General features: G+C 55.3%; 1 protein-coding gene across 2 annotated transcripts in view; it reads left to right on the top strand.

Annotated features, from left to right (window-relative positions):
* The first annotated feature begins 8100 nt into the window (after nt 1–8100).
* SLIT1 (slit guidance ligand 1) overlaps nt 8101–25148 on the top strand; it is a 60491-nt gene continuing 43443 nt past the window's right edge. For both annotated transcript variants that reach the window (XR_010783989.1, XM_066554294.1), the window contains exons 1-4: nt 8101–8303; nt 20349–20420; nt 20704–20775; nt 21425–21496. Coding sequence is in view for 1 of the 2 variants with exons in the window: in XM_066554294.1 (XP_066410391.1) it covers nt 8101–8303; nt 20349–20420; nt 20704–20775; nt 21425–21496 (419 nt within the window). In the remaining variant the exon portion in view is untranslated. The remainder of the gene's footprint in view (nt 8304–20348; nt 20421–20703; nt 20776–21424; nt 21497–25148) is intronic.

Genomic DNA, 25148 nt, shown 5'->3' on the forward strand with positions numbered 1-25148 from the left:
TCCGTGCCTGCACTTGGGTGTCATGGGAATGGTGAGCCCCATCTCCCTGGAGCCCAGGCAGCGGGGGTGATGGGCCTCTGTGCACTTCAAAGTGGGCATGAGAGTCTGGAGAGACGTTTCTCTTCTTGAACGTGTTGAACAAAGGAATGCAAAAACTCACAACAGCTATCTTCAATACTGAAAATCCAAATATCGCCCCCCTCATAAGCTGTGATTCAAAGTGACAGCTTTATCTGGCTTACATAATTCAAAAAAATGAGTAGGTTTTGGCTTCTGAAGCCACAATCCAAGCACTTATGCTTGACTGCAAGTGGAAGGGCAGTAGCCACTGGGACCCAACACTGGGTGAAGGTATATATTTAAAGGGGGATCACTCATCTCTCAGTGTGTTTGCTTTGGCCTGTTGGTATGTGTGCACAGCAGTGATGTTACAAAGCAAACAAGCAGTGCTCACCTTCATTTCATTAAACAGTTTTTATCTCAAATTGCACAGCACAGACTTGCAAATAAGTTCTTCAGGGTGTCACTTCTATCTAAATCAATTTTTGCAAGTTGTCTTGATTTTTTTTTTTAACTGCTCTGCCCTGGTTTGGAGTTGAAATAAGATATTTTCTCTTTCTTAAATTATCATGTGTGGCTGGGAACTGTCATGTTGCTGCTGCATCTCACTGCCTAGGGCAACAGTGTAGACAAAAAACATGACTGTTGCTAGCGATAGATATTGGCATCAGCCAGACCAGTTATCAGGCTTTGCAATCTCATTGGCTTGGATTAACTAATATTTTTTCATTGAGTGAATAAATTACCATGTTTAGTTCTGTTTGCTCATCTCCCAGTGAGGGTTTGTGTTGAAGCTCATAAACTGTTCAGGCATGTAGGTGCCAAGATCTCCGTGCTGGGTCCCACACTGACCTTACACTTGTGGCTCAGAGTGGGATCTCAGCTGGCACCACCTCTCTGGCCCCATCCTGTTGCAGCCCAGCTTTGTTCCTGGGGAGTGCTCATACATGAGGAATGTGATGGGGTTGTTTTGGGGCTCCTGTGTGAGGAGCTGAGCCATGCATCACAGGGTGAGGTTCAGATACTTGCCAGCTCCAGCCTTCAATTTTAGTCTGGGTCAGAGGGAGACAAGCTTTCCTTTCTCTGCTGAGTCACAGCTGGAGTGGTCATTTCTGTGGCCCCCTCCCCATTTCCTCCTCTCCCAGGCTAAACCAGCTCCCCTGCCTTGCTGTTGGGGAAGATTTACAAATCCACCACCCAGCCCTCCCCTGCAGTGCCTTACATGACATTAAGCGCATCTCCTTTTCCACTGGAGAGAATTGTGACCCATTTGATGCTCTGCTTTTGGCTGAAGCTCCTGTGCCACTGGGAATTGTGGTGAATAGAGGTGCCAGCCTGCCTGTGTCAATGGCTGCATGTGACTTGATGTGTGCACAGGTCAATGATATGGGGGTGTCTGTCTTGACCTGTGCTTCTTTTAGAGTTTGTTTCTTCCAACCTTTTTGCTTACAAAGCTTGAGCCTTGCTTCCCTGTGGAGCAGGATCTCGGCAACCTCTTGCACAGCAGGCTCTGGCTGCGTTGTGCCTGTGCCAGGCCGTTCTGCAGCGGCAGCACAAGAGGGGGCTGGCAGCACACACTGCAGGACGGGACCCCCTGCCCGCCCGCAGCCCCAGGGGCTGAGCCAGATGTGCTGGGGGCAGGCCTGGAGACGCCTGCTCCTTCCTCCCCGGCTACATCTGGCAGATGGAGGAGGAGGGAGGCTGGGACTATAAATAAAGTGAACAAAAACATAAAGAGCACTAAGAAGGCTGGGGAAGGGTGTCCTCAAAAATGAGCTCTGCAGCTAGCCCCTAGCATGGTCCTCCAGCTCTAAGGAGAGTCTGTGCCTGCATCCATGGCCAAGCAGAGCTGTCACAAGGCAAGCTAAACCCTTTCTCTCTCTTTTTCAAGTTATTTTTGGCTACTAGCATCCTCTTGCCATTCTTCAGAGCCAGACCCTGGTAGCCAGTCCTTCAGGCTCATGCCTCTGGGGCTGGTGCTCCTTCCTGCAGAAACTGCAGCCTGAAAGTTCATCTTCAATAGTGTGGAAATTTGGGTGCTGGAGGCAAAGTCGATATGGAAGGAGTTCCCTTGTCCCAGGTTGAGCAGAATCTGACTTTTCTTTCATTCTCTAGTAGCTTGTGACTCTGTAAGGGCTGGGGAAGGAGGAGCAAGGATGCAGAGACACATGCTCACAACTTTGGGACTGACAAGGCACAGAAAGACCATCTGCAACTGTGGAAGCACAATGAGCCCAAGCGCGCATGGAGCTTATTGATCACAGCCCAGCATGGCACCAGCTGCCAGCTAGCCATAAATATGGAGCAGAAGCATGCTCATCTGCACCCAGGGCATCTTCATCAAGAAAACCAGGACAGAGCCTCTGCCTCCCTCATCCATCAGACTGAGGCACTGAGGCACTCCTTATTTCTCAGGTTAGATGTTTTCCCAGTCCAGGGATGTCAGTGCAATGGGGGGTGAAAGGGCTTGGTGGGAACAAGCCCTGTTCCTCTAACAACAGAACACTGTCTCTGCTTACCCTGTGGCCAAGGTCATCAGCTGAGTCCTGAAAACCCACCTGCTCTTTCTGGGAGGCAGGGTTTTATGGCAGAGGAGCTGCAGTTTATGGCACCGTGGAGAAATATGTTGGATGTGCTTGGCAACAGCAAATGGAAAGTTAGTCTATTAAACAGTAAATTATCCCTCCAATGCATCTTCATTGAGGAGGGTTAATGAGTGGCTGCAGGCAGAGTGAGTGGGAAAGAGTGTGTCTGTATGCACAGCACGGATGTGGAACAATTGCTACATCTGGGGACCCTGGAGCCCCTGATCCAACAATAGCATTTCCATGTGCAAGGCACTTCACAGACACCTCCTGGCGTGTGGTTTATTCAAACCAGCTTGCACTGCTCTGCCGAGCTCCCTGGCGGTCCGTGTGTCCGGCCGTGCTGGGAGCAGCATCTCCTCATTGCATCTGGGCTGCTTGCTGCAAATGTTCTCCTTGTGGGCTAGAGCTGGTTTGGGGAAGCCAGGCTGCAGGGCTCAGCCCCTCTGCTCAGCCACACCAGAAAGCAGGGATGCAGTGCCTTGCAGACTGTCCCTCTCCTGCCATTCCACAATTGTTCAAGGCAGTTAGACAGACTGGGTTCCCCCTACCTGGATGGTCCCTGTTGTGTTAGGCTGGGGCCAAATTCATCTGCTTGGGAGTCTTGGCACTACCTGCATCATCTGAGAGCAGTCAGTGGATGCTGTTCCTTTCACTTGGTCCCAGTGGTGAAGATCACCAGGCAGTAGAGCTGCCTGGCTCCTGCAGTCGGTGGGGCCACCTTCACAGAGCAGTGCTGGCCATCTTTGGGGGGTGATGGTGGTGGTATTCACAGGGCAACACTGGCAGTGTCTGGCAGGCAATGCTGGCTATGCTCACAGGGCAGTGCTGGCAGTTTGCAAGGCAATGCTGGCCACAGTCACAGGGTGATGCTGTTTGTGAGGGAGGGCTTGTCCCTAGAAAGACACAGGAAAGAGCACATCCCAGCCCTGCCTGCTGCTGCTGCTAACCAGGAGAGATTTACTATGATCCCAGTGCCCCCAGCTGCCTGCACCACTCTATAATAGACCCATCAAGGGCATTGTTGTGCTACAGGAGCCCAAGAGGTATCCTAATGGGGCTGACACACAGGCCTGCTCCCACACAATGCCTTGCTCTCCCAAGCCCAGTGTGTCAGCCAGGACAAAGGCAGCCTGGCCTCCCAGCATGAGCCAAGCTGGCCAGGCATGACAGACAGGCCCTGGACAGCCCGGCAGCCCACCCTGCACAAAATCTCTGGGGGGACACTTAGAAGCTGAAGGTTATGGCCACTCTGCTCCGAACACAGCTCCAGCTGGGTCTTATGGCCACTGCTCCCCAGACAGGTGCTGCTGGTGGAAGGAAGGGCTCAAAGCACAGCCCCAGTGCAAGGGATGACAGATCCTGCAGCTGGCAATGGCTCAGCAGGGAGGCTGGAGCAGGCACCATGCACCTGTGCTTGTGTTGGGTTTGTGTGGCAAGGCTTTGGTAGCAGGGGGACTTCTGTGAGAAGCTACCAGAAGCTTCCTCCATGTCCGATGGAGCCAGTGCCAGTCAGCTTCAAGATGGAGTGACCACTGGCCAAGGCTGAGCCCACCAGTGATGGTGGTAGCAGCTCTGGGATAATGTATATAAGGGAAAAGTTTCTGCAGAACACCAGCAGCAGCTGTAGAGAAGAAGGAAGATGTGAGAGGAACAACTCTGCAGACACAAAGGTCAGTGAAAGAAGAGGGGGAGGGGATGTTGCAGGCACCAGAGCAGATTCCCCTGCAGCCCGTGGTGAAGCCCAGGGTGAGGCAGGATGTAGCCCTGCAGCCTGTGGAGGTCCACAGTGAAGCAGAGATTCACCTGCAGCCTGTGAACGACCCCACAGCAGAGCCAGTGGATGCCCAAGGGAGGAATGTGAGAAGTCCCTGTCCTGAGGAGGAAGAAACAGCAGAGATGAAGTGTGATGAACTGACCACAGCTCCCATTCCCCATCTTCTCATGTCACTGGTATGGTAGAGAAAACTGGGAGTGCAGCTGAGCCTGGGAAGATGAGAGGGATGGGAAAAATGTTTTTAAGATTCGATTTTATTTCTTATTATCCTACTCTGATCTGATGAGTGATAAATTTAACCAATTTCCCCAAGTCAAGTCTGTTTTGCCCCTGTTGGTAACTGGTTATCTCTCCCTGGTCATACCTTGGCCTATGAGCTTCTGATTATATTTTCTCTCCCCTGGCCAGCTGAGGAAGGGAGGGACAGAGTGGATTTGGGGGAAACCTGGTGTCCAGCCACAGCCAACCCACCAGAACCCTACTGCCTGTGTTTTAAACACTTCTGCTCTGCAGCAGCCTGATCCCACCCTGAGAAAGGCTGAGCACTGCTGTGGACAGGTGACAGCCACAGAACTACTTCAAAGTGTGGTACAAATGAACCAGGGTGTGCTGCCTCCCCTCCGCATGCCCAAATCCAGGGTACAGACACTGCCTTGAAGCCCAGGCATGCTGGAAGGTGCTATCATGGGACCCAGTGCCAGGCCAGCCCACGGGAGAGCTAACAGGGGCGAGCTGTGACCTGTCCTGGGTGGGAGGAAATGCCGGGATGCTCCCCTGGGGGGTTTGGCTTCCCATTGGCAGCAATTTTTTGTTTGAAGCTTTGTAGCTGCTTCGCATCTCTTTGCACGACAGGTCTGGCACGTACCCTGGAACCCTTCCCCAGATCTTCCCATGGAAACTCCTACAAAAAAAAAAGCTTCTGCTTCATTTTAACCAAATCCAAAGCCCATCAGACGATCCAGATGGTCTCTCTCTCTATCAAGCAGTTTGGCCCAAATCCCGGTGGCAGACGGCAGGACCAGGCCTCCCCTCATAAAGAAGTTTGGGGTTTATTTTTCTCCCTGCTCCTCATCCATATTCAGAGGAACCCTGGGACTTTCCCAGGCAGCTGTTGCTCTCTGAGGCCCACCCCATCAGGGTGCCTGGGTGATTTGGGATCACCCAAATGCACCAGGGGCTGAGTCTGGGTACACAGCCTGTCCCCCCCACTGCTGTCCTGGCTCAGCCCTTGCTGTGTTGGCAGCCCTGGAAGGGTGTTGCTCCTGCAGCTGGAGCAGATGCTGAGGGGTCAGCCATGGCTGGCAGCCCAGCTCAGTGGGATGCACCGTGGTGCTGGGGCATGGGGCACTGGCTGCCTGGCAGGCAGAGGCCAAAACTCACAGAGAACAGCAGAGCTGAGGTACCTACAGGAGAAAATGTGGATGTCAGCTTGAAATGGAGTTTTCAGCTTCCTAGTCCTGTACTCCCACTGGAACCAGGACAGGTGTGGTGGGCTCCAGGCAAGCCCTGCCAGCTCCTCCCTTTGCCAAGACCACAGCCCCGTGTCAGTGACTGAGTGTTGCTGCAGCTGGACGCAGAGATGGACAGAACTTGCTTTTTCTGCAGATCACAAGGGTTTGCCTGGGGTGAGTGCTGCAAAAAAAACAGAGGAAACAAGATCCCTCACTCCCTCCCACCTTCCTGCCATCACCAGAGGTAAAGGTTAGGGAGACCTGGTTCTGCTCTGCCAGCCAAGAGGTGAAGGAGAGTTTGTGAGGGAGGGCTGTCACAAGCATCACACTGATAGCAGCCTTTTGGGGGGCACCAAGCCATTCTGAAACAACCTTCACCCCCCAAAATTCAGCCAAGGTCTACAGTTCAGACCCTTTCAGGTGCCATTGCCACCAGGCTCTCCCTGTGAGCCCCAGGACAGGCTGCAGGGACACCTCTGCAGAAGCTCTGCCAGCAAGGGGTCGGCTCCCAGAGTCCTGGGAAGCAGCTCATCTTCCTTGCTGTCAGGGCTGCTGGGTAGCAACGAGGAACAAACCCCTTTCATCCATCTCAGGCACAGCTTCCTCCCGGGACTGGGGCCAGAGGAAGGAGATGTCACGAAAATGCAGACAGATGATGGGAGCCGGCATTTGGGATGGAAAAGAGCTGCTGATCTGGGCCAAGCTGGTGCAACCCTGTGTGTGTGTGAGGTGGCCCTTGCTGGAGCAGGACCCCAGGCAGACACATCCCTCTTGCCCTGATTAAGGAGCCTGTGGAGCTCCATGTGCAGAGGGCATGGATTTAAGAGACACTCCGGCCCTGGGACCTGCCACCATCCCTGCAAATATCCACCATGCCCTGTTGCACTGGGGTGTCCATGCTCACACACCACCCTCCTGCTGTGCTCCTACAGTGCAACAGGCTCCCGTCTCCCCTCCTTCTGTGGATTTCCTCTCTGAGGAGGACATTTGTAGCAGTTGCTGCCAGAAGCCAGGGCTGTGTTGGGCACATCAAAATACCTGTTGTTTTTCTAAAGGACCCAGCACTTGGAGCCACAGGGTTACAAGTGTTTCAGGTGTCATTAATAAAACAGGTGACCAGCCCTCCTGGTTACACCCTCCTGCCTTGCATTTGCAGATCACAGGGGGAAAAAAAATGGAAGGCAATAAAATGAATGCAATGTTTGTGGTTTTGAGATGTCAGCTGTTTAGGGTCAAACTTGTAAGATTTCTTGGCTTCGCTTCCTTTTGCATTGAAATAGGTGTACTTTGCCTTGTTCTTCCCTGTAGGTTAGCCAAAAAGACATTTTGGTTATTTTATTTTTAAAGGTGTTCCTCTGGAATGGAAAAGAGCATAGCTAATGCCATAACCAGGACTTCAAGATTTGCTGTTTGAGTGTGGGACAAATAGCAAAGCAGAGCTGCCATCCAAGTCCCTCCTGCAGGCTGGAGTGCTGAGCCGCGGGACTCCCACTGCCGGGCCAGGCACCGTCCCGGGTGACCAGCGCCAGCCTGTCCTGTGCTCCCCGTGGGCTGCCAGGTCCCCGTGCCTCACCCGGACTCTGTGGATGATGGAATGAGGTTTCAGGCTGCCGGGTGGGAGACAGGCCAAGGCTCCCTTAGGTACATCAGGGGATGCGAAAGCTCTTGGCATCCCCGAGGAGAGGTGGGAATGCTCTCTCTGCGGCCGCCTGGCTCCCAGGCTGTTTCTCCCCGGGGTGCCGCTGCCCGCCCCTCTCCCGGAGAACTCGGGTGCTCCGCGACCGCAGCCCCTGTCCCAGGTGGGGGCACCGACCCGAAGCCACCTTCCCGCACGGTCGGAGCGGTGCAGAGCCCCGACGGCTCCGGCGGCCGGGGTGCCCGTGCCTTGCCCGGCCGGGACCGCCGCTCCCTCGGCCGCCGCGGGTACCGGGGGCGCGGGGAGGGGCGCGGTGGCGGCGGGGGGGCCCGTCGGGGCGGGCAGGGCGGGAGGGAGGAGCCAGCGCGGGGGCTGAGCCTGGGCTGCGGGATGGGGCGGCAGTGAGGGTGGGCGGGTGTGCGCCGACGGGGCTCTCGCCCCGCAGCCGAGCCGAGCCGCGCCGCGCCGAGCCGAGCCGAGCCGAGCCGAGCCGAGCCGAGCCGAGCCGAGCCGAGCCGAGCCGAGCCGCGCTCCGCTCCTCTCCCCGGTGATGCGCGGCGGCCGCACCGCCTGACCCTGCTGCCCGCTGCCATGGCGGCCCCGACCCCCGGGCGGCCGGCGGGGGTCCCGGCGGGGCTGCGGGCCGCCGCCTGGCTGCTGGCGTGCGCCGCGCTGTGCCGGGGCCGCGCCGCCGCCTGCCCGCCGCTGTGCGCCTGCAGCGGCACCACGGTGGACTGCCACGGCTCGGCCCTGCGCGCCGTGCCCCGCAGCATCCCCCGCGGCACCGAGCGCCTGTGAGTACCGCCGGGCTTTGTCCGTCGCCGCCGGGCGTGCGCCGACGGGGGTGCGGGAGCCCGGCGGGGCGCCGGGGCCGGGGCTCGTCCGAGGGCGTGTGGCCAAAAGCCCGTGGGGAGCGAGTGCCCCGCGGGGGTGCGGAACGCGCTCCGGAGCCTGAGCTCGGGAGTCCGTGCGGGAGCCCGTCCGGGGATGCGTGTGGAAGGGGCTGTCCGCGGCGGGGGTGGGCAGCAGCCTGTCTGCGGTGTGTGCAAGCGCCCGCCGTGCCGGCTACGGGCAGAACGTGTGCAGATGCCCGTGGGGCCACGATCGGCCGCCCAAAAGCTGCGAGTGCAAGAACCTGGTGGGGTGGGTGATGTGCAGTGTCCCGCTGCGCCCGGGGGTTGTGTGTCTGTAAATTCCCGTCCAGAGCATACCTGTGCAAGGGCCTGTTAAGTGAGTTTACGTGCATCATCCCCTTCCTGAGGGAGGTGCAGTAGCCCGTCGAGGTGGAGAGCAGGGTGTGTGTGAGAGCCTGCTGGGGCAGGGGGTGTGTGTAGCCTTTTCTCTGTGTGAGGGTCGTGCAAGGGGTCCGGCATATGCAAGAGCCCGCGTGTGCCAGTCTTTGTGCATGTATGTGCAGCGGGGTTGGGGTTGCAGCAGTGCCCGAGGGAGTGGGCTGCTCCGGGGGGGCATTTGCGCTGGGGCAGCCCAGAACGGACTGTGTGTGTGGGTCCGTGAGCCCCATGGCACCCCCGGCAGGTGTGTGGCCACCCCTCCAGTGGCTTGTCACAGGGTAGCTACACGGCCACAGGGGTTCTCTGAGGGCTCCTGTCACCCCAAGCCCCTACCTGTGCTGAGCACCCCTTTGTCCCCAGGAAGCTCTCCTGGGAGTGCTGCACATCGTCTTAGGATCAGGTCCCATTGCCCCAGCCCCTCTTGAGATTCCCCCATGCATGATCAGCCTTCAGCCATGCAGATCACCCATCCTCTCCAGTCCCCTGTGGCTGCACCTCACTGCTCATCAAATCCCTTGCCACGTCCTCAGGGGTGCTGGGAGGTGTCCCTGTCTCTCTTAGCCGGGCCCCCATGAGGAAGGTTTTTCTCTCACAGTCAAGGTCCAGCTGGCTATGTGGGCCCCGTGTTACTTGCTGAGCTCCCCCGAGCAGGAGGGGGCCTCTGCTGGTGCCTGGCTGGGCAGGTCTGCCTGCCTGGGGTTCTGTGGCCAAGCAGGGAGAGCAGCATGAGCTGAACGTGTCCAACCTGCTGCTGGCAGGAGGTTCCTGGCACGCAGGGACAGCAGGAGAGCAGGGCTGCCCCCAGCCTGTCCCCTCTGCTCAGCAGCAGCAGGTGCCCCATCCCAGTAGCTGCAGTGGACCATAGTGGCACAGGAGCTGCCTGGCCCGGGGGCCAGGCTGCTCCCACATCCCCCTTGCAGTGCAGGGAAGTGTTGAGCTGCTGTCTCCTTGGGCAGCAGAGCTGCAGGCTATGTTCCAGGACAGCCACACAGTGCTCCTGTCCCTGTGCCCTGCTGTTTGCAGCTCCCGGAGTTTGACTGTGCCCTTTGCCTGCAGATGGGCCAAGACCCTGCAGGCAAGGACTGCATGCATGGACTGCAGAGAGCCTGGCAGCTGCCAGAGCTGCACCCAGCATGCAGCATCAAGAGCTCTGCAGGGTACCACTTTAGAGGAGTTTTCTTTTCTCCCACCATAATTATCCTCATACAAATGATTATTACCCAGCACGGCAACCAGGCTGCTGTGAGTTGCCATCCCATAGACCAAGTTTATGAGGTCTGAAACTGGATCCCCCTTTCTGCTGTACCCAGGGCAGAGGAAAGGTTTATGAATAGACTGCACTATCCCTTTCTCCCTCTTGGAGAGCTTAATGGGGTCCTTGGCATCAGCTCTCCATCCATGCACCTGGGTGCAGGGTCCTGGGGGAGGGTTGGCATCGGGTCCCCAGCTCTGCCCACATCCAGCCCCTTGCTCAGCACTGCTCAAATGAAGCAAGGCTGCAGTGAGCTAATGGAGGATGCCCTGTTGGGTGTCTCACTCCTGCTCTGGCAGGGCATCTCTCCTGCTCTGGAGGTGGGTCCTGCTTGCTGTCTCCCGTTCTGCCTTGCCTGTTGCCATTCAGCAGCATTGGGTTTTCTGGATTTTAATGCAGCTGGTGATGCCGGATCTCCTGTCTGGACTGAGCTAGACATGCTTACTCTCTCGTGGGTGTTGTCTGCTGGATAACTACTTCCTGCTGTTTTGCACACCCATGCAGGTGCTGGAGGGTGTCTGTGCAGAGCAGGTCTATCTCCTAGCAGTGAAATCCTGCTGTAACAGCTCGTAAGTGAGTTTCAATTCCCTGTAAGCAGGCTGCAGCCTTGCAGTCTCCAGCTTCTCAGTGTTCGATGGAGCAAGGTCAGCAGCAGCCACAGGGGAGCCTGCAGCAGGGGCTGTGCCAGGACTTGCTCTCTCCAGGGGTCAGCTCTCTGTGGGCAGTCATCAGCCTCTCACCAGTGCCCCCCACTGCATACCTCTTTTCCCAAATGCTGAGATGCACAGCATGAGCAATGCCAACCTCACCACGCATCCCACAGTGGCAGTGAGCAGGGATGTCCCTGCTGTTGAATTTCTTACCTGTTGCATGCCAGTGCGGTGTTTGGAGCCTCCAGGCTTTCTCCAGCCTCCCACCTGGCTGAGCCCCTTGGGTCAAGCCCCTGGGCAGGGCAGCCAGGCCTGCTGGCACTGCCATTGTGGGGACTCAGGCAGCAGCATGCTGTGATGAGGTTTGTGCTGTGTTGCTTTTGCAATACAGCCTTTTCCTTTGAAGAACAGGGAATTACTTGCCTTACAGAGTCACTGCAACTTTGGAGAATCATGGGCTGGGGGAAAATTGTCTTGTCTTCTGCTTCAGTTTGCCCTGTGATTATCTTCCTGGTGGGTGCTATGCTGTTGGTAGAGAGTAAGGGCTGCAGATATGTCTAGGATGGACCATGAGTGATGATTGCATGGGGGGGACACACAGGACCCCTCTTCCCTTGTACCAGGGCACAGCACACTGATCCCTAAGTGCCTTTTAGTCTGCAACCCAACAAAAATGGGGGTTGTGCACTTGCCCTCTGGCTGGATCAGGGCTGAGCAAGGTGGGAAGCAGCAAAGTCTCTGGGCACTTTTTACAGATGTCTGTGCTCCTGCCTACACTTCTGGCAAGCACAACAGAGGCCCGAAGGCTTTGTAGGCAGGATAAGGTGATAATCCTCCAGCACTACAGTGTTATCTGCTTCCAGGAGTCCCCTCAGCCTCAGCCACCAGAGAAGAGTTGTGGGAGAAGGTCACGATTCCCTTCCCCATTTGCTTGCTTTTCTTTCTTTTTTCCTTTGAAAGTGTCTCTGAAGAGCAGACTGCCTTGTTGAGGAGGTGGATAGCTCTCCCCACGCCAGCAGGATCAGTGCAAATTTGCCACTGTCAAATGGCAGCTTCCAGCCCAGCTCTTTGCTTGCAGGGGATGAATTGTCTGGGATGGCATGTCACTCTTTTCTGCTATTGAATTTGTTGGCTGACAGCTGAGAATTGCCCCACTTGCCCCTTTTGCCTCCTCTCTGATGAGCTGAATATCCCCCCACTGGGGGCTGTGCTGTGTCCCTCCCCTCATGTGGAAGGCAGCAGAGTTGGGTTTGGGGGTCCCCATCACTGCACCCCTCTTGGCTCTGACTTTTCCTTTGCAGAGTCCCTGGCCTCAGCATTTAGTGGGGCTTCTGTTTGCCTTGTTCCCAAACTTTGGGGGTTTGCCTGTGCTGAAATGGGACCCATGCAGTCTGTAGCCAGCCTGCCATCCCTCTGTCTGCATTGGTGGAGGGAAGGGGTGCTGAGCTACAGCCTTTGGGTGTGGGAGCCCCATGCCAGGGTGGCTGCACCTGAAGCACTCTTGCATACTGCCCAACCATCCCCTGCCAAAATTCCAGCAGCAAGCTCTTGTTCAGAGCATGTTTAATCCATTCACCTGCATCTACCTCTCACCAGTTAATCAAAATGTCTTGCAGCAGCCAGGCTGGTGTATCACAGCAGCACTCCTGCATTCAACTCCAGTTGTTGGGCTGCTTCTCCTCTCAGGGGCTTCAGGCAATGCTCCTTCTTAGGAAGCACCTTGAGGAAGTCAACCTGTCCCTTCCCTGAAGTGCCCAGGCAAGTTCCCAGTGAGCAGTCTGGTTGCAGAGGTCCGTGCAGGCTCTGCAGAGCTCTGGAGCAGGATGCAGGACCTTGGTCCAGCCAGGGCAGTGCTTGGCTGGCCCTGCAGCCCTCAGCTCTCAGGAGAGATAGTGCTGGGCACTGGGAGGATGCAGGATGGCTTGGGAAGGTAGCCTGCCCAGCCCACTGCAGTGGCTTCCTTGGGAGCCTTCCTGGACAGAGGAAATTTGCAATTCTATTCCAATTTCTCCCTTCAGCTACGTCCAAGGCAGATGCTGTCTATATATTGCCATGGTAACGCTGCGTTCTCACTCTCTATGGAATTGCATGCTGGAAAAATATTAGTTTAAAAAACTATGTCGTGTTTGTATTGACTGAAGTGGAGGCTGATAGTGGAGGATCTATTGTCCCCTGGTTGGGAAAAGTCACCAGTAACAGGCAATAAAGCCAGGCAGATTGGCCTCTGGTGACCACTTCTCACCCCACACAGCAATTGCTTCCCTATAAACCCTTCCCTGGCTCTGTTTTATTGCATCCTTTAAAACAGATATTTTTGCCTTAAATGTGCTGCCACTTTGGTCCTCCAGAGTGATGCATTGTGCTAACAGCAATTCCTTGCTGCTGAGGTGGGAGCAAGGAAGGGGAGCTGGTTCCAGCTTTAATGTGGGTCTCCCACGTGCACCTTCCAATGCTGTTGCTGCTGTGCCCAGGTCCCAGGGTGGGCTGGGCATGGTGGCCATGGTGCCAGTGCAGGGCAGCACACACAGAAACAGCCCAGTTACAGAAAGGGACTCCAACAGGATGTGCATTTGCTTTGAGTTTCTTTCTCCCCTACTTCATTGCTTCCTATCAAACCTGTGGCAGAAGAGTGAGGCAGCTATAAAAGGCTGAGGATGCAGGAGGGACCCCCACAGGGCAGCAGAACCTGCAGCCTGGGGGAACAGAAGGGATTTGGGCTATCACCAGGGTGGTGTGGACAGGAACGGGTGTCCTGTCCAGGGAAAGGTGTACAAGCCCATGACCTCCCACTGAAGAGGGGCTTCTCCTGTATCCTTGCTCTGATTTGCTCTCTGGCAGATGTGGAGGAGAGTACTGGAGCAGGACGAGCATGAGGGCAACCAAGGGAGTCTGTCTTTGTCTTGTTTCTGAGTCCTTCATGCTTCCCTGCCCACTCCAGAGGTACTTGGTGCTGCAGATGCATCCTCTTGGTCTTCATTGCTACTGAAATAACCTTTTATAAAACCTGAGAGGCAAGGAGACGTTTCTGTGCGTGTTTTACTGAAAAGCAGTAAATCCACAGAGTTGTGTGTTAGCAAATGGCCTCATCCAGGGGATTCAGACCCAGATCACTGCTCCCTGGCAGGCTTCCACTGCAAGGAGCTCCAAGGCCAGCTCCAGCAGCTGGCCCCTATCCCCACTGGAGGGACAGCCAGGGATGGCAGTGGTAGGAGTGAGGAGAGGAGCAGAGGCTTCCTGCTGTACAGCACCAGGATGCCAATTAGCAATGGGAGCAGTAAGGATAGCAGTAAGGATAACCAGGTCCTTGGGGCTGTGGCACTGCTGGGAGTGAGAAGGAATTGAGGTGGGATGAGGGGACCTCTCCGTGGTGTTGGTGTGGGGTTGGCCCAAGGCTGTCCCCACAAGAATCATCTCAGACCGCCCTGCTACATTCAGGCTCTGAGGCTGTGCTGACTGCCTGCTTCCCCCAGCATGCATTTTGGATGCACTTGCTGCTCAAAATAGCAGAGGCAAGTGTCCTATGGGGGAGAGAGGCTGCTAGAGGAGGAAGATCAGAAAAAAGGGAAGATTAATTTTTAAAGTGATGCAGCCAAGGAGCAGCCCTGGGCACCAAGAGTGAGAGAGATGCAAGGCTCCTAGCCCTGGATATTTCTTAGTTGGAGGAAGCCCTACATCCCAAATGGGATGCTCCAGGAGACCCATCTGGTCTGGGATTGAGTAGGCATCTATAACTGAGCAGTTCAGGTGCACTTGTCCTCTCATCCATGGTGTGAACAGCTCCAGGAGGGATAAGCCAAAGAGGTTTTGCTGGGGGAGATGCAAAGTGGAACTCAATCCAATGAGTGGCAGGATGCAGCCTGAGGGCTGGGCAGCCTCCCCTGCCCTGGGAAGCAGAGGAGCTACAGAGCAGCCCCTCACCAGGCTACTCAGCACAGCATAAAAAGCCAAATTTCGTGGGTATCCCAGAAAATCTGTTCTCTTGGCTGAGTCTCAGTTTCCACACTTGTGATACAGAAATGCCCTGCTGCCTTTTCTCTCTCCCGCTGGGGTTCAGGGAGGTTATTTATTAATTTTTAACCTGAAGGTGGTACACCACAATGCTGTGTGTGTAAAGCATTCCCTGACTGCGAGCAGCTAATGGCTGTGGCATGAAAACCCCAGAGAGAAGTTAGGAGAACAGAAAGCCTTTGGATCCTCACTGTTACTTGCATGATCGATGCTGTTTGTAATGCTTAAAGATCTGTCGTGATGCTAACCTGCTGTAGGGCCTTGTAAGAGCCTACAGAGCCTCCTGTGCTGTGGGGCCATGGCTGTGCCTGGGGCTGGGGTCCTCTTTGGCTAAGGGCAGTGATTCCCAGATGAGCCCCAACAGCACACAGCTGCTCTTGGCTCTGTTTGTTGGGCACCAGCAGGCAGCTGGTAGGGCTGGTGCTGGGTGAGTGACACCCTAAAGGGACTTCCATGTGTCCCTTGGGCACCTTTGCTCTTCTTGAGGGCTCTGGTCAGAACAGGGATGGGATGGAAAAGGAGAAGAAGGTGCTGAGCCCCTTGTGCAGCTGTGTCAGCCCAGGGTGTGTGTGACCAGTGTCCCCTCCCTGAGCAGTGGGCAGCAGCACCCTGTAATTCCCTGGTATTGGAGGGGATGGAGTTAGCACCCATCCATGGCCATATGGGCTCCTGAGAGCTGGTGAACGTGGTGCTGTGCTGCAGGGGACCGGCTCTTGCAGGACTGGGAAGGGCCTCTGCCCCACATTTCTTTGTTTGAGTCTATGCTGGGGCCAAGTTATATTCAAGTAGACGGGTGAAATCTTGAGAAGACTTGAAAAATGCAATAAAAGTGTAGGATGAAAGGTTGCAGCTGCTCTGTCCCCAGTGCTGAGCACGGGGGTCAGTCTGGAGTCTAAGCCTCATCCATGTTTCTATTAGCAGTCTGTGTGATGGGACACGAGCTGCTTCTGACAGTTGCAGATGCCACCAGGCTGGGGGAGATGCAGGAGGGCTGGAGAACGGGCTGAGGTTTCAGAGTGGGCTTGGTGAATGGGAGGAATGAGCTGACAGAAAGGAAGTTGTTGCCTGGGGACTCGAGGAAAGTGTTGGTGGGAGGCAATCACCAAAAGCACAGATGTGGAATGGAGCACAAACAGAGCCCTGCAAGTCAGAGAGGCCCTGAGGGAGAGCTGTGCCCTTGGGCTGGGGGATTGCTGTGGGAAAGAGGCCTGCACAGGCAAGGGAGCAGCCAGATCTCTGCACCATGGTGGCTTGAGCAGGCAGAGATGGGGTTCATGTGCTGTGGGAGGGGTTCAGGTCAGAGTTTTGATAATGGTGCTGGAATAAGGCACAGGGTAGTGTCAGTGCCTGTCCTTGAAGGAGCAGTGTGTGCATCTGCCTGGATTGATGGAGGGTGGCAGAGGTACTGCTGTGGGGTGTGTGACCTTCCAGCCTTCATTTCTCTGCTTCCCTGATTATTATCTGGCACTGCTGGCTCCAGCTGGGGTCAGGGCTCTGGGATGAGGGCTATGGAGCTGCTGGGAGGGGAGCCATGCCCTTTGGGGCCAGAGCTCTGAGGCAAGGGCAGGGAAGGCAGAGCAGTGAAGATCGTCGAGGGAGGGACAGATCTCATGGACAATACACGTACCAACCCCACTGGGCACCAGGGCAGGGGCAGCAGCAGCACCACAGGAGCACAGATCCTTCTCCACCAGCCCCTGCAGTCACTGCCCAGAGCTGTGGGCACCTGCTCTGTGCTCGCCCTGATGGGCCAGGGCACATTTTGGTGCTGGTGGGTGCAAATGCAGGAATCCATCTCACAGACTTTGCATTCTTAAAAGCAGGATTCCAGGGAGCAGAGCAGTTAGGATTTCTGCCTCAGCAGGAGAGCAGAGCTGAGCTGAGCCACAAGGACAGGAGGCACATGTGTGCTGAATAGCTGATGCTTTGCAAGAGTAGGGATCCTGGGACTGCGCTGTCTGCTCCTTCCCGCTCCTGATAAATCAGTGCCCAGGGAAATATCATTCATGTTGGCTGTATTTAATAAATTAACTCTCAGCATTTGTGCTCTCTGAGGTTGTTACTGAGTTAGTGTAGCTCCAAACCCTGCAAAGGGAAAAGACACATCGGACCTCCTGGGAATGGATAAGCCATCCAAAGCTAGAAACCAAATATAAACCCAGACTATGCAAATCCAGTCTAACGAACCCTGCTGCAGCACAGACATCCCATCTGGGAGTGGGATGATCCACAAGCAATGTAGCAAAGGGACTGATTGTTTTAATGACTTTCCTCTTCCCAGGGAGGAATGGGAGGGGGGTTTCTGAAACTTGAGGGTTGCAAATGAAAATCTGCTGCCTCTCCATCAGCAGTGTGAGATATGGGGTGCTGGGGGGGCAGAGGAAGGCAGCCTGAATGAACTTGAGGATGCTTTCTGGTGTTAAATCCTTTGAATTAGCGAGGAAAGAGCATGCCTTGTGTTTCTGCTTTCAAGTCATAGTCCAGAAATACAACCAATCTGCTGGGCAGCTCCCCAGACACATCAGTCCTTATTGAAGCTCTGCTGTGTGGAGCAGGGCAGAGTGTTTTGCTTCACTAGGAAAGGGCATGGAGGCAGTGGGTGAGCAGCTGAGCAGCAGGGATCCAGCTTTCTGGGCACTGCAGACTGTAATTTATCTCCATGAGGAACTGAAGGGGGTTCAGAGGGGAAAAAATGTCATGAAGTTAAATGGCAGTGTTGCCTCGGCATCCTTACAAATAAGCTTTACCTGCTGTTCGTTCCCATCTGGGTTGCAAAGGCCATCATTTACCTGAACAAAGGCATGGAAGGATGCTGGGAGCAGTTGTCAGGGAGCACAGAGAGTCAGTTCCTGAGGGAGGAGGACTGTCAGGGGGCCCCTGAGACACAGCCCCACTTGGGGATTGCCACCAGCCCCACTGCTGAAGTTCCCCGAGGATGCTCAGCAGGCATGCAGGGAGCAGAAGCTGGGGTGGGCTGTGTGGGCGGCAGACCCCAGGGTAGCTGGTCCTGGCAGTGCCTTCTGGTGTTCCAGTCTTTGGGCACTGTCCCAGCAGATGCCTTGGAGAGAGGGCAGAGCCTGGTTTTGGCATGTGCAGGGACTGGCCATGTTTAGTGTGGGGCTTCCGTGGCTCTTTGGTGTTTCTTCATGTTTCCATGCTTTGCCTGTGCTCTGCTTCTGGCTAAGGCTCTGGGATGCTGGTGCTCTGAGGACAGCACCACCCTGGGCTTTGCAGGCTGGGGTCTAAGTCCTGGCTTTCAGGTTGGGCAGTTCTAAATCAAGCCTCTCTGCTCTGTCCCTCTGCAGTACTGGAGATGTCTCAATTTCCAGTTACACATTGTACCGTAATTGTACTCTGGCTGCACAGCCAGAGTAACGTTGGGTATGTTTAAAGGAAGGTGACATGGGAGTCCTGCTGGGAACCCTTCCTCACAGGAGCTCGAATGGGTGCCATTACCTCCAGCTTGGTCCCCAGCCTGGCCCTGGGGATCTTCCAGGCAATCTTCTTTGCCACGGAACCTTTAGGACATTTGGAGAAAACCACTCCTGAAGCTATGATTTCTCCCTGCCCTTAGCTGACGCCGGGGCTGTGGTCCATCGGGAGGTGGGCACACAGCTGTACATGCCAAACGACCCCCTTTGTGGTGACAAATGTCCCTAAAACGTGTGACACACCCCAGAGCTTGGTGCCTGGGATTTACAGCCTGACTGACTACGGCTTTTGCTCCCACTGAGGGGGTCACCTCCTTCTGATTTGGAGACCCGTCCCCGGCAGCCCGCTGTGCTCTCTGCGAGCCGGTCGGACTGGGAGCCGTGGGGCTGCAGAGCCCAATTGTGGGTTTCAGTTTAATCACTGGGGCTGAGGAACCTCTATTCATTCCGGCTCGCATTCATCTGTGTCCTAGTAACGCTGCTCTCCCAGCCTCCTTCCCGACGCGGCGCACACGGCTGGATAATGGCAGGAGCCCGGCAATCGCGGGGCTGAATAGCGCTGTAATTACGGGGCTATAATGGCGAGCTGGAACTCATTAGCCATTATCAGCCGTTCCAGCAGGACAATGGCAGCACCCCGGGGTGCGCGGCTGCGCTGCCTGCACCCGCTGGCCCTACACGCTGCTCGGCGGCCCCGAGGCCAGCCCGCCGCTGACCTTGGCCCCTCGCACGGCTGCAGAGCCCGGTGGAGGGGAGCTTTGGCTCTGGATGGGAATGATGGACTGTGTATTCAGCCAGCCATGTGACATGAGGCATTCCTGCTCCCTGCTCCCGCTGTCAGGGCTCAGGAAGTTACAGACCCCCCCCCCCCCCCGGTGCTGCCCGAGCACCCCAAGCTGCTCCATGGTGGCACTTTCCTGTCTCTTTCCTTCCCTGGCTGCTGCAGCTCATCCTTCACTTGACCGACTTCTCCTCCTGTAGTTTATTTGTTTTCCCTTTGTTTTTTGTGTCTGTGTTCAGTGCAGGCAGTGGGTCTCCGGCACGGGAGCCCTCCCTGGGCTGTGCCTTGGTGTAGGCACCTTCCATGCCCAGCACATGCCTTGGGCAGGTTGGCTGATGGCGAGAAGCAAATGCTGCCATGCTTTGTGATGTCTCCTGCAATAGGGGGCTGCACAGAGATCCCCAGCTCTGCAGACTGTGGGTCCCAGGGCTGATGGTCCTGCTTTTCCCACAGTAATCACACCCTGTAATGCAGAAAAGCGCTGCAAAGCTGACTGCGAGGTGCAAATCTCTGCAGCTTCTGGCTTGATGTATTTTAAAGCAGGATAATCCTAGTAGGAGCGTGCTGGAGAGCATGGCTGAGGAGAGCTGGGGAAGGAGTAACCAGCAGGCTGGGAGCAGAGGTCCTGTGTGTCCAGGAGTGGGACACATTGTCCTGGTGCTCAGCAGAGCCTGGGCAGGACCGAGGCCATGGGTGGGTGTAGGTACCCCTTATTTCCACCAACAGAATGAGCAAGGAGGGGCGGCATCTTCTTTCTGGCTGCATTGCCTGTCCCTATGCTCACCCAGGGCTTTTGAAGGAGAGAGTGATGCCACAAAGCAGCTTGTCCTGTGCAAGCTTCTCTTGGCAGGTGAAACCTGAGTGTGGCTTATTCTCCAGGTAGAAGGTGTGAAATGGCTGTGCACTGAACCGGTTGTGATGCAACGATAGTGGCAGGAGCCATTATCATGTAAGTGTCACTTACACTTGTAAGTGTCTTGCAGCTGGGTATTTGCAGGGATCCTGCTGTTCTGGGGACTTTTGTTTGTTTCTTGTTACCCTCGCCTTCTCTAAACAACTCTAGATGCATTTGGGATGACCCTAGCAGGTGTTAGCTACATTTGCAGAAGGGGGTGACATGCATCCCGGAGGGGGGGCATCTGGAACGGGAACAGGGAGGAGCCAGAGAGCCCCTTCCTCTCGTTGCCTTATGGTCCATGAAAGATGCCAGCCACAGGCAGCCAGACTTCTGTGTGCCCAGCACTGCTGGTCATTGAGGGTCCTCTCTGGGGCCAGGGGCCATTCCTGGTGAAGGGCCACAGAGTTGCACCAGCCCCTACGGTCCTTTGGGCCCTGCCTGCCGTTTTTGGGGAGCTACTGGGGAGGCCCAGTGCTTGGCCACCTCTTGAGTGCTTCCTTGCTAATTTCTTCCTCTTCTCTCCGCAGGGAGCTCAACGGCAACAACATAACACGAATCAACAAGAATGACTTTGCCGGGCTGAAGCAGCTCCGTGTCCTGTGAGTTCCTGATAAAGGGCCAGATGCCCCCACCTTGGTGGATATTGTGCTTGGTTTGTGGCCCCTCCTAGGGCTGCTGGAGTTAGCCTCTTTCTGTGAGCCTCAGCCAGCAGGGCTGGAGGGTATTGTGTTGGGCTGAGCCTGGTGGATTTCCAGCTGGGAGAGAGTGGGAAGGGTCTGGGTTGTGTTGAGGGGATAATGGGAGTGAGGTACCCTGGGTCAAAAGAAGCAATGGGGGCACTGGGGACCACTTTTGCAGAAAGCTGACCCCTTCTCTCTGCAGGCAGCTGATGGAAAACCAGATCAGCGTGGTGGAGCGTGGGGCATTTGATGACATGAAGGAGCTTGAGCGGCTGTGAGTGTCTGGTCATGGAGGGAGGTTGGTGTGGGGCTGCCGGATTTATTGCAGTGAGCATCCTTTCCTTTTTTCCTTAAACCCTAACGTACCGGTGCTGCCTGACTTCAAACAGCTTCTCTTCTGTGTGGCAGTGGTATTTTACAGTTTGGGAAGCACACCTATTTCTGTTTCTATAGATCTTAAGAGTCCTTTCTGATGCTTTTGAAGTTAGGAGCAGGTTAAACACAAATGACTTTTGCTGTATCAGCTGTGTCCTGTGTGTTGGCAAGGGAGCTGTAAGTTCTGGTCCAGCACTCAGTAAAATAGCTCAGCAGTTTAAAAATCCCAAGCTGCTCGAGCAAATATGAGGAGCTGAGCGAGCAGCAGGTTAAGAGCGCAGTTAAGCAGCAGTCAGCAGTTAACAGCTTGGAGTCCTCTCTGCATGTAATTACAACATTGTGAGTGGGCCTATTAGTGCCCCGTGGTTGTCCCTGCCTGGGATTGTTGTGAGAAGGATGGGGCTGTCCTTGCCAGGTGGGATGCTCTGCTCTGTTGGCCTCTCTGAGTGAGCCAAAGTGCCCAGCTCTGCGTGGTGCATCCAGCTGGGCTGCAGATGGGGTCATTGCTTTGTACTCCCAACCCTGACCCTTTTCTTCTGTCCCTGCAGACGGCTGAACCGCAACCAGCTGCACACCCTGCCCGAGCTTCTCTTCCAGAACAACCAGGCGCTGTCACGGCTGTAAGTGCCCCCTGTGCCCGCAGGGCTCCCCTGGGGACTGCTGTGGGCTCACATGGGGGACTGCCATGGGGTTTGGATGGATACTGATGCCTCGGGAGGGTGCTGCTCCTGGGGGGGTGTGCTGGTGGTTACAGGTGTGTTGTCCCAGTGAGGGCTCTGGCAGGGGAATGCTCCCTATTTCTATATGAGCTGAGTATGCAGCAAGGTGGGAAATGGGCTGTGACTTGCCAGGGACCTCAGACTGGCAGTGTTAAGGATGCCTTGTAACACATGGGGATATGGGATGAGGTGCTGGCAGTCTGGGCTGGGTCTGGCATTGCAGAGTTGAGCTGTGCCTGCACAGTGTCAGGTGGAGAGGTGCTGAGAGCGCCTCAGCCTTCTCCCTGGGTGTGGGTCACAGGCTTTGGAGCAGGGCTCCCTTACACACTAGCCCAGGTTCTCATGAAAGGAGGGTCATAGAGGTAACTTTCCAGAGACCTCCATGGGGCACAGAGAGCCCCACAACCCTGCTCAAGAGCTGCTTTTCTGTAGGTGTCTGGAGAAGGAGGGGGGAGCCCTGCCCAGGGCAGATTCAGCCCTTCATGCCTGCTGCCCTCTTCTCGCATTGCTCTACGTGTCCCCATCCCTGCCTGTCCCTCTGCACCTGCAGAAACAACTCCAGGGCCTGTCTCTTGCTGTGCAAGCCCCAGCTCCACAGATCTCTCTGCTCCTCCTCCCTCTGTGCGGCAGCAGGCTGCTTGGGGAGGGCTGCTGGGGTTTTGATAAATATTCTCTGTTCCATATTGGGTTTCCCTTGCCTGGGGCTGTTTTGCTCAGGCAATGGTGCTTTCAGCAGTGCCAGCATTGTTCAAACAAAGTGTTTACAGGCTCTCAGCTATGTCAGGCACTACATACATTGGGAAGGGTGCTGTGAGGAGCAGAGGGTGCGTGGCAGACTGGGGCTGGGTGCTCTCCATCACTCAGAGAAGCAGCTTATACCCTGTGGATTGGGGTGATGGTTGCCAGGACACAAGCTTTCTGCTTGCAGCATCTTGTATCTCCATTGATCAGCTGTGACGTGAGGATGCCAGGTCCCTGCTGAGGCAAGGCAGGAATGGATGAAATAACTGTATGTGCTGAGACATTCCCAGGACAGGCATGGCCATGTTCGGGCCAGGCAGCCCTGCCTGTGCTGTCAGGCTGTGGCTGAACCACTTTCTTCCAACAGTGCCAGGGAGTCAGTCCCAGAGTCCAGCCTGGGGTGGGTAATGAAGGGTTAAAACACTGTGTGGGTTGCCAGTATGGGATGTGTGAAGTGGTGGACAGGTGCCAAAGATGGGCCTAGGTAATGGCAGCTGATAGCACAGGCGTTCCATTAATTATCAAATGGCATTTGTTGAGCTCAGCTGTGCCATATCATGGCGCCAGCAAGGGCCCATCCTCCTCCAGCCACCCATTCCATAACAGAAACACAGGCCAGAGAATAATTTTACAAATATTGCTGTTTCCTTTTTAATCTTCTCTAGATTTTAATACCAGACTCTTTCAACAAGCAAACCCTAACAATTCATTGTGGAGATGCAGAAGAGCAGCATGTGTGTCTCCTACAAATACAGAGTGCCCCTACACAGCTGCCAGACTCATGTGGAGCCAGGACTGTGCCACGGTGTGCAGGGGGCTGTACACAACCTGAGGGTTTAAGAGGTCTATGCAAGGTGTTCCTTGCAGCCACCTCATGTTCAGGTGCATTTCAGCCTCCTCCTGTTGTTTACTGCTTACTGCAATGTGGGGGTTATTTCAAACCTTTTCCCTCCCACCCTGTTTTGAAGTTGTTTTCTGGTCATTTCTGCCGTGGCAAACTGCCTGGATACTGGATACAGGATGCCTGGGAAAAGCACCTGGAGCTTTTCTTGTTCAATCTAGGGCTGTGTGCACAGGCTCAGATTTTGCAGCTCCTTGACTATAGCTGGTGCCACGTTTGGGGAGCTTTGATGTGTGCTTGGAGCAGAGGGTCCCTGTGATGAGCAGTGGGACTGGGGACAGGGGACACACTGAGCCACCCTCCAGCCTCCTCTGCAGCAGGTTCCCCCACACACATTAATGAGAGTAGGGGTGCAGCACTGGGGTCTGCCCAGAGGGAAACCAGGAGCCAGTGTCCTGGCAGATCCTTAAGTTCTGCATTTGTGCAACAGAGCCCATGTGCCAGAGGACCTGCTGCTCCCTCTCCTTGGGACTGCTGGTTACTGAGGTGCTCAGGGGGTGCTCTGGGTGGCTTGTCTAGACACACATGCTGACTCAGCAGGAGGTGGGATCTGGACCAGAGCTAGGCCTGCCAGTGCGGGAGGTCATAAGGACACTCTTAAATTGCTGCAAACCCGGGTCAGGCTACAGGGATACGAGTCAGTGGGGAACAGGTTTAAGCTAAATTGAAATCAGCTCTCCTTGAGCGAAATTGGAGCCTCCCCACTGGGCTTTGCACTTGTTTAACTGCTGAAATGGATCTGGGGTGGCCCCACTGCTCAAGACCCTTTCCCTGCCCAGAAACAGGCCAGGACCTGTGCTGGTCTGGGAAAACAAGGCTCTTACCAGCACCATTTTCTTGCAAACCCTGATCTCCAGATCACTTCCAACAAACAGGCTTCCCCTTGACCTGCTGACTGCAGCCACCCATGGCATGCTTCTCGAGTTCAGGAGTCCTTGCTAGCTCCTCATGTCCTCACACCATTGTACTGGCAGGTCTTGAATTAACAAAAACTGACTGAATGAGTCAGGCTGAGATCTGTTTGGTTGGGAAATAAGGCTGTCTGGTGGCAGCTGAAGCAGAAAGCCAGGGGTGGATTGTAGGAGCTGCTGGGGGTTACTTAGATGGGCCCTTGGGTGCTGGCCTGGGTGCTCTAGCCTTTTCTAGGCATAGTCTTGATGGATCTTTCTCAGCACATCAGTTACACAGAAGACGAAGACAAGTCTGTTGAATTAGGGGTATGTGATACCCACAGAGCAGTTTCCCACTGTACCTTTCCTGCTGAACCTGATGAAAATTTTTCAGGAGCACAGGAGGACTCCCTGAGGTTCAGGTTGGGATGGAGAGCTCTTTGTGCCCCTCCTGAGTGTCAGAGCCACGTACTCTTGTGGTACTTTGTGGTCTCCCAGCCCGGCTCAAGCTACAATTAGTTACATGGAAGTTGGCTGTAAAGAGCATTTGTGCATCGGGATAATGGAAAGGGTTGGAGTTAAACCTGATCCGTCAGGGCTTAAATAAACTGGGGAATGGCAGCAAAGGGCCAACGGGAAGCAAACCTCAAATGAGGGCATGAGGGAGGTGAGACGCCTGGAGAGGAATGTTTTCCCCTTGGAATTTGGAAATATTGAGCTGACGCCTGCCCAGAGCCCATTTCAGTCTGAGATAGTGGGGGTGGTCCTTGGCAGTGGGGCCAGGAGGCAGGGGGACTCCCTGCATGTCTCCTTTATTTATGTATGGATAACTCATTAAGCAGTCCTGGTGGCTGGAAGTGGTGCTGAGCTGAGGTTTCGCTGGAGAGCGCCTGACCTCAGTGACCTGTTCTCAAACTGGGTTTAATTAAACTGTCAGCACTGGACGGAAGAACAAAGCTTTGTGGGCTCAAGGGGGAAAGCCAGGGTCCCCCAGCAGCTCACTGGGGAAGAGCACATCTCC

The sequence above is a fragment of the Molothrus aeneus genome, chromosome 8 (assembly GCF_037042795.1).
Source record: "Molothrus aeneus isolate 106 chromosome 8, BPBGC_Maene_1.0, whole genome shotgun sequence".
Taxonomy (NCBI): domain Eukaryota; kingdom Metazoa; phylum Chordata; class Aves; order Passeriformes; family Icteridae; genus Molothrus; species Molothrus aeneus.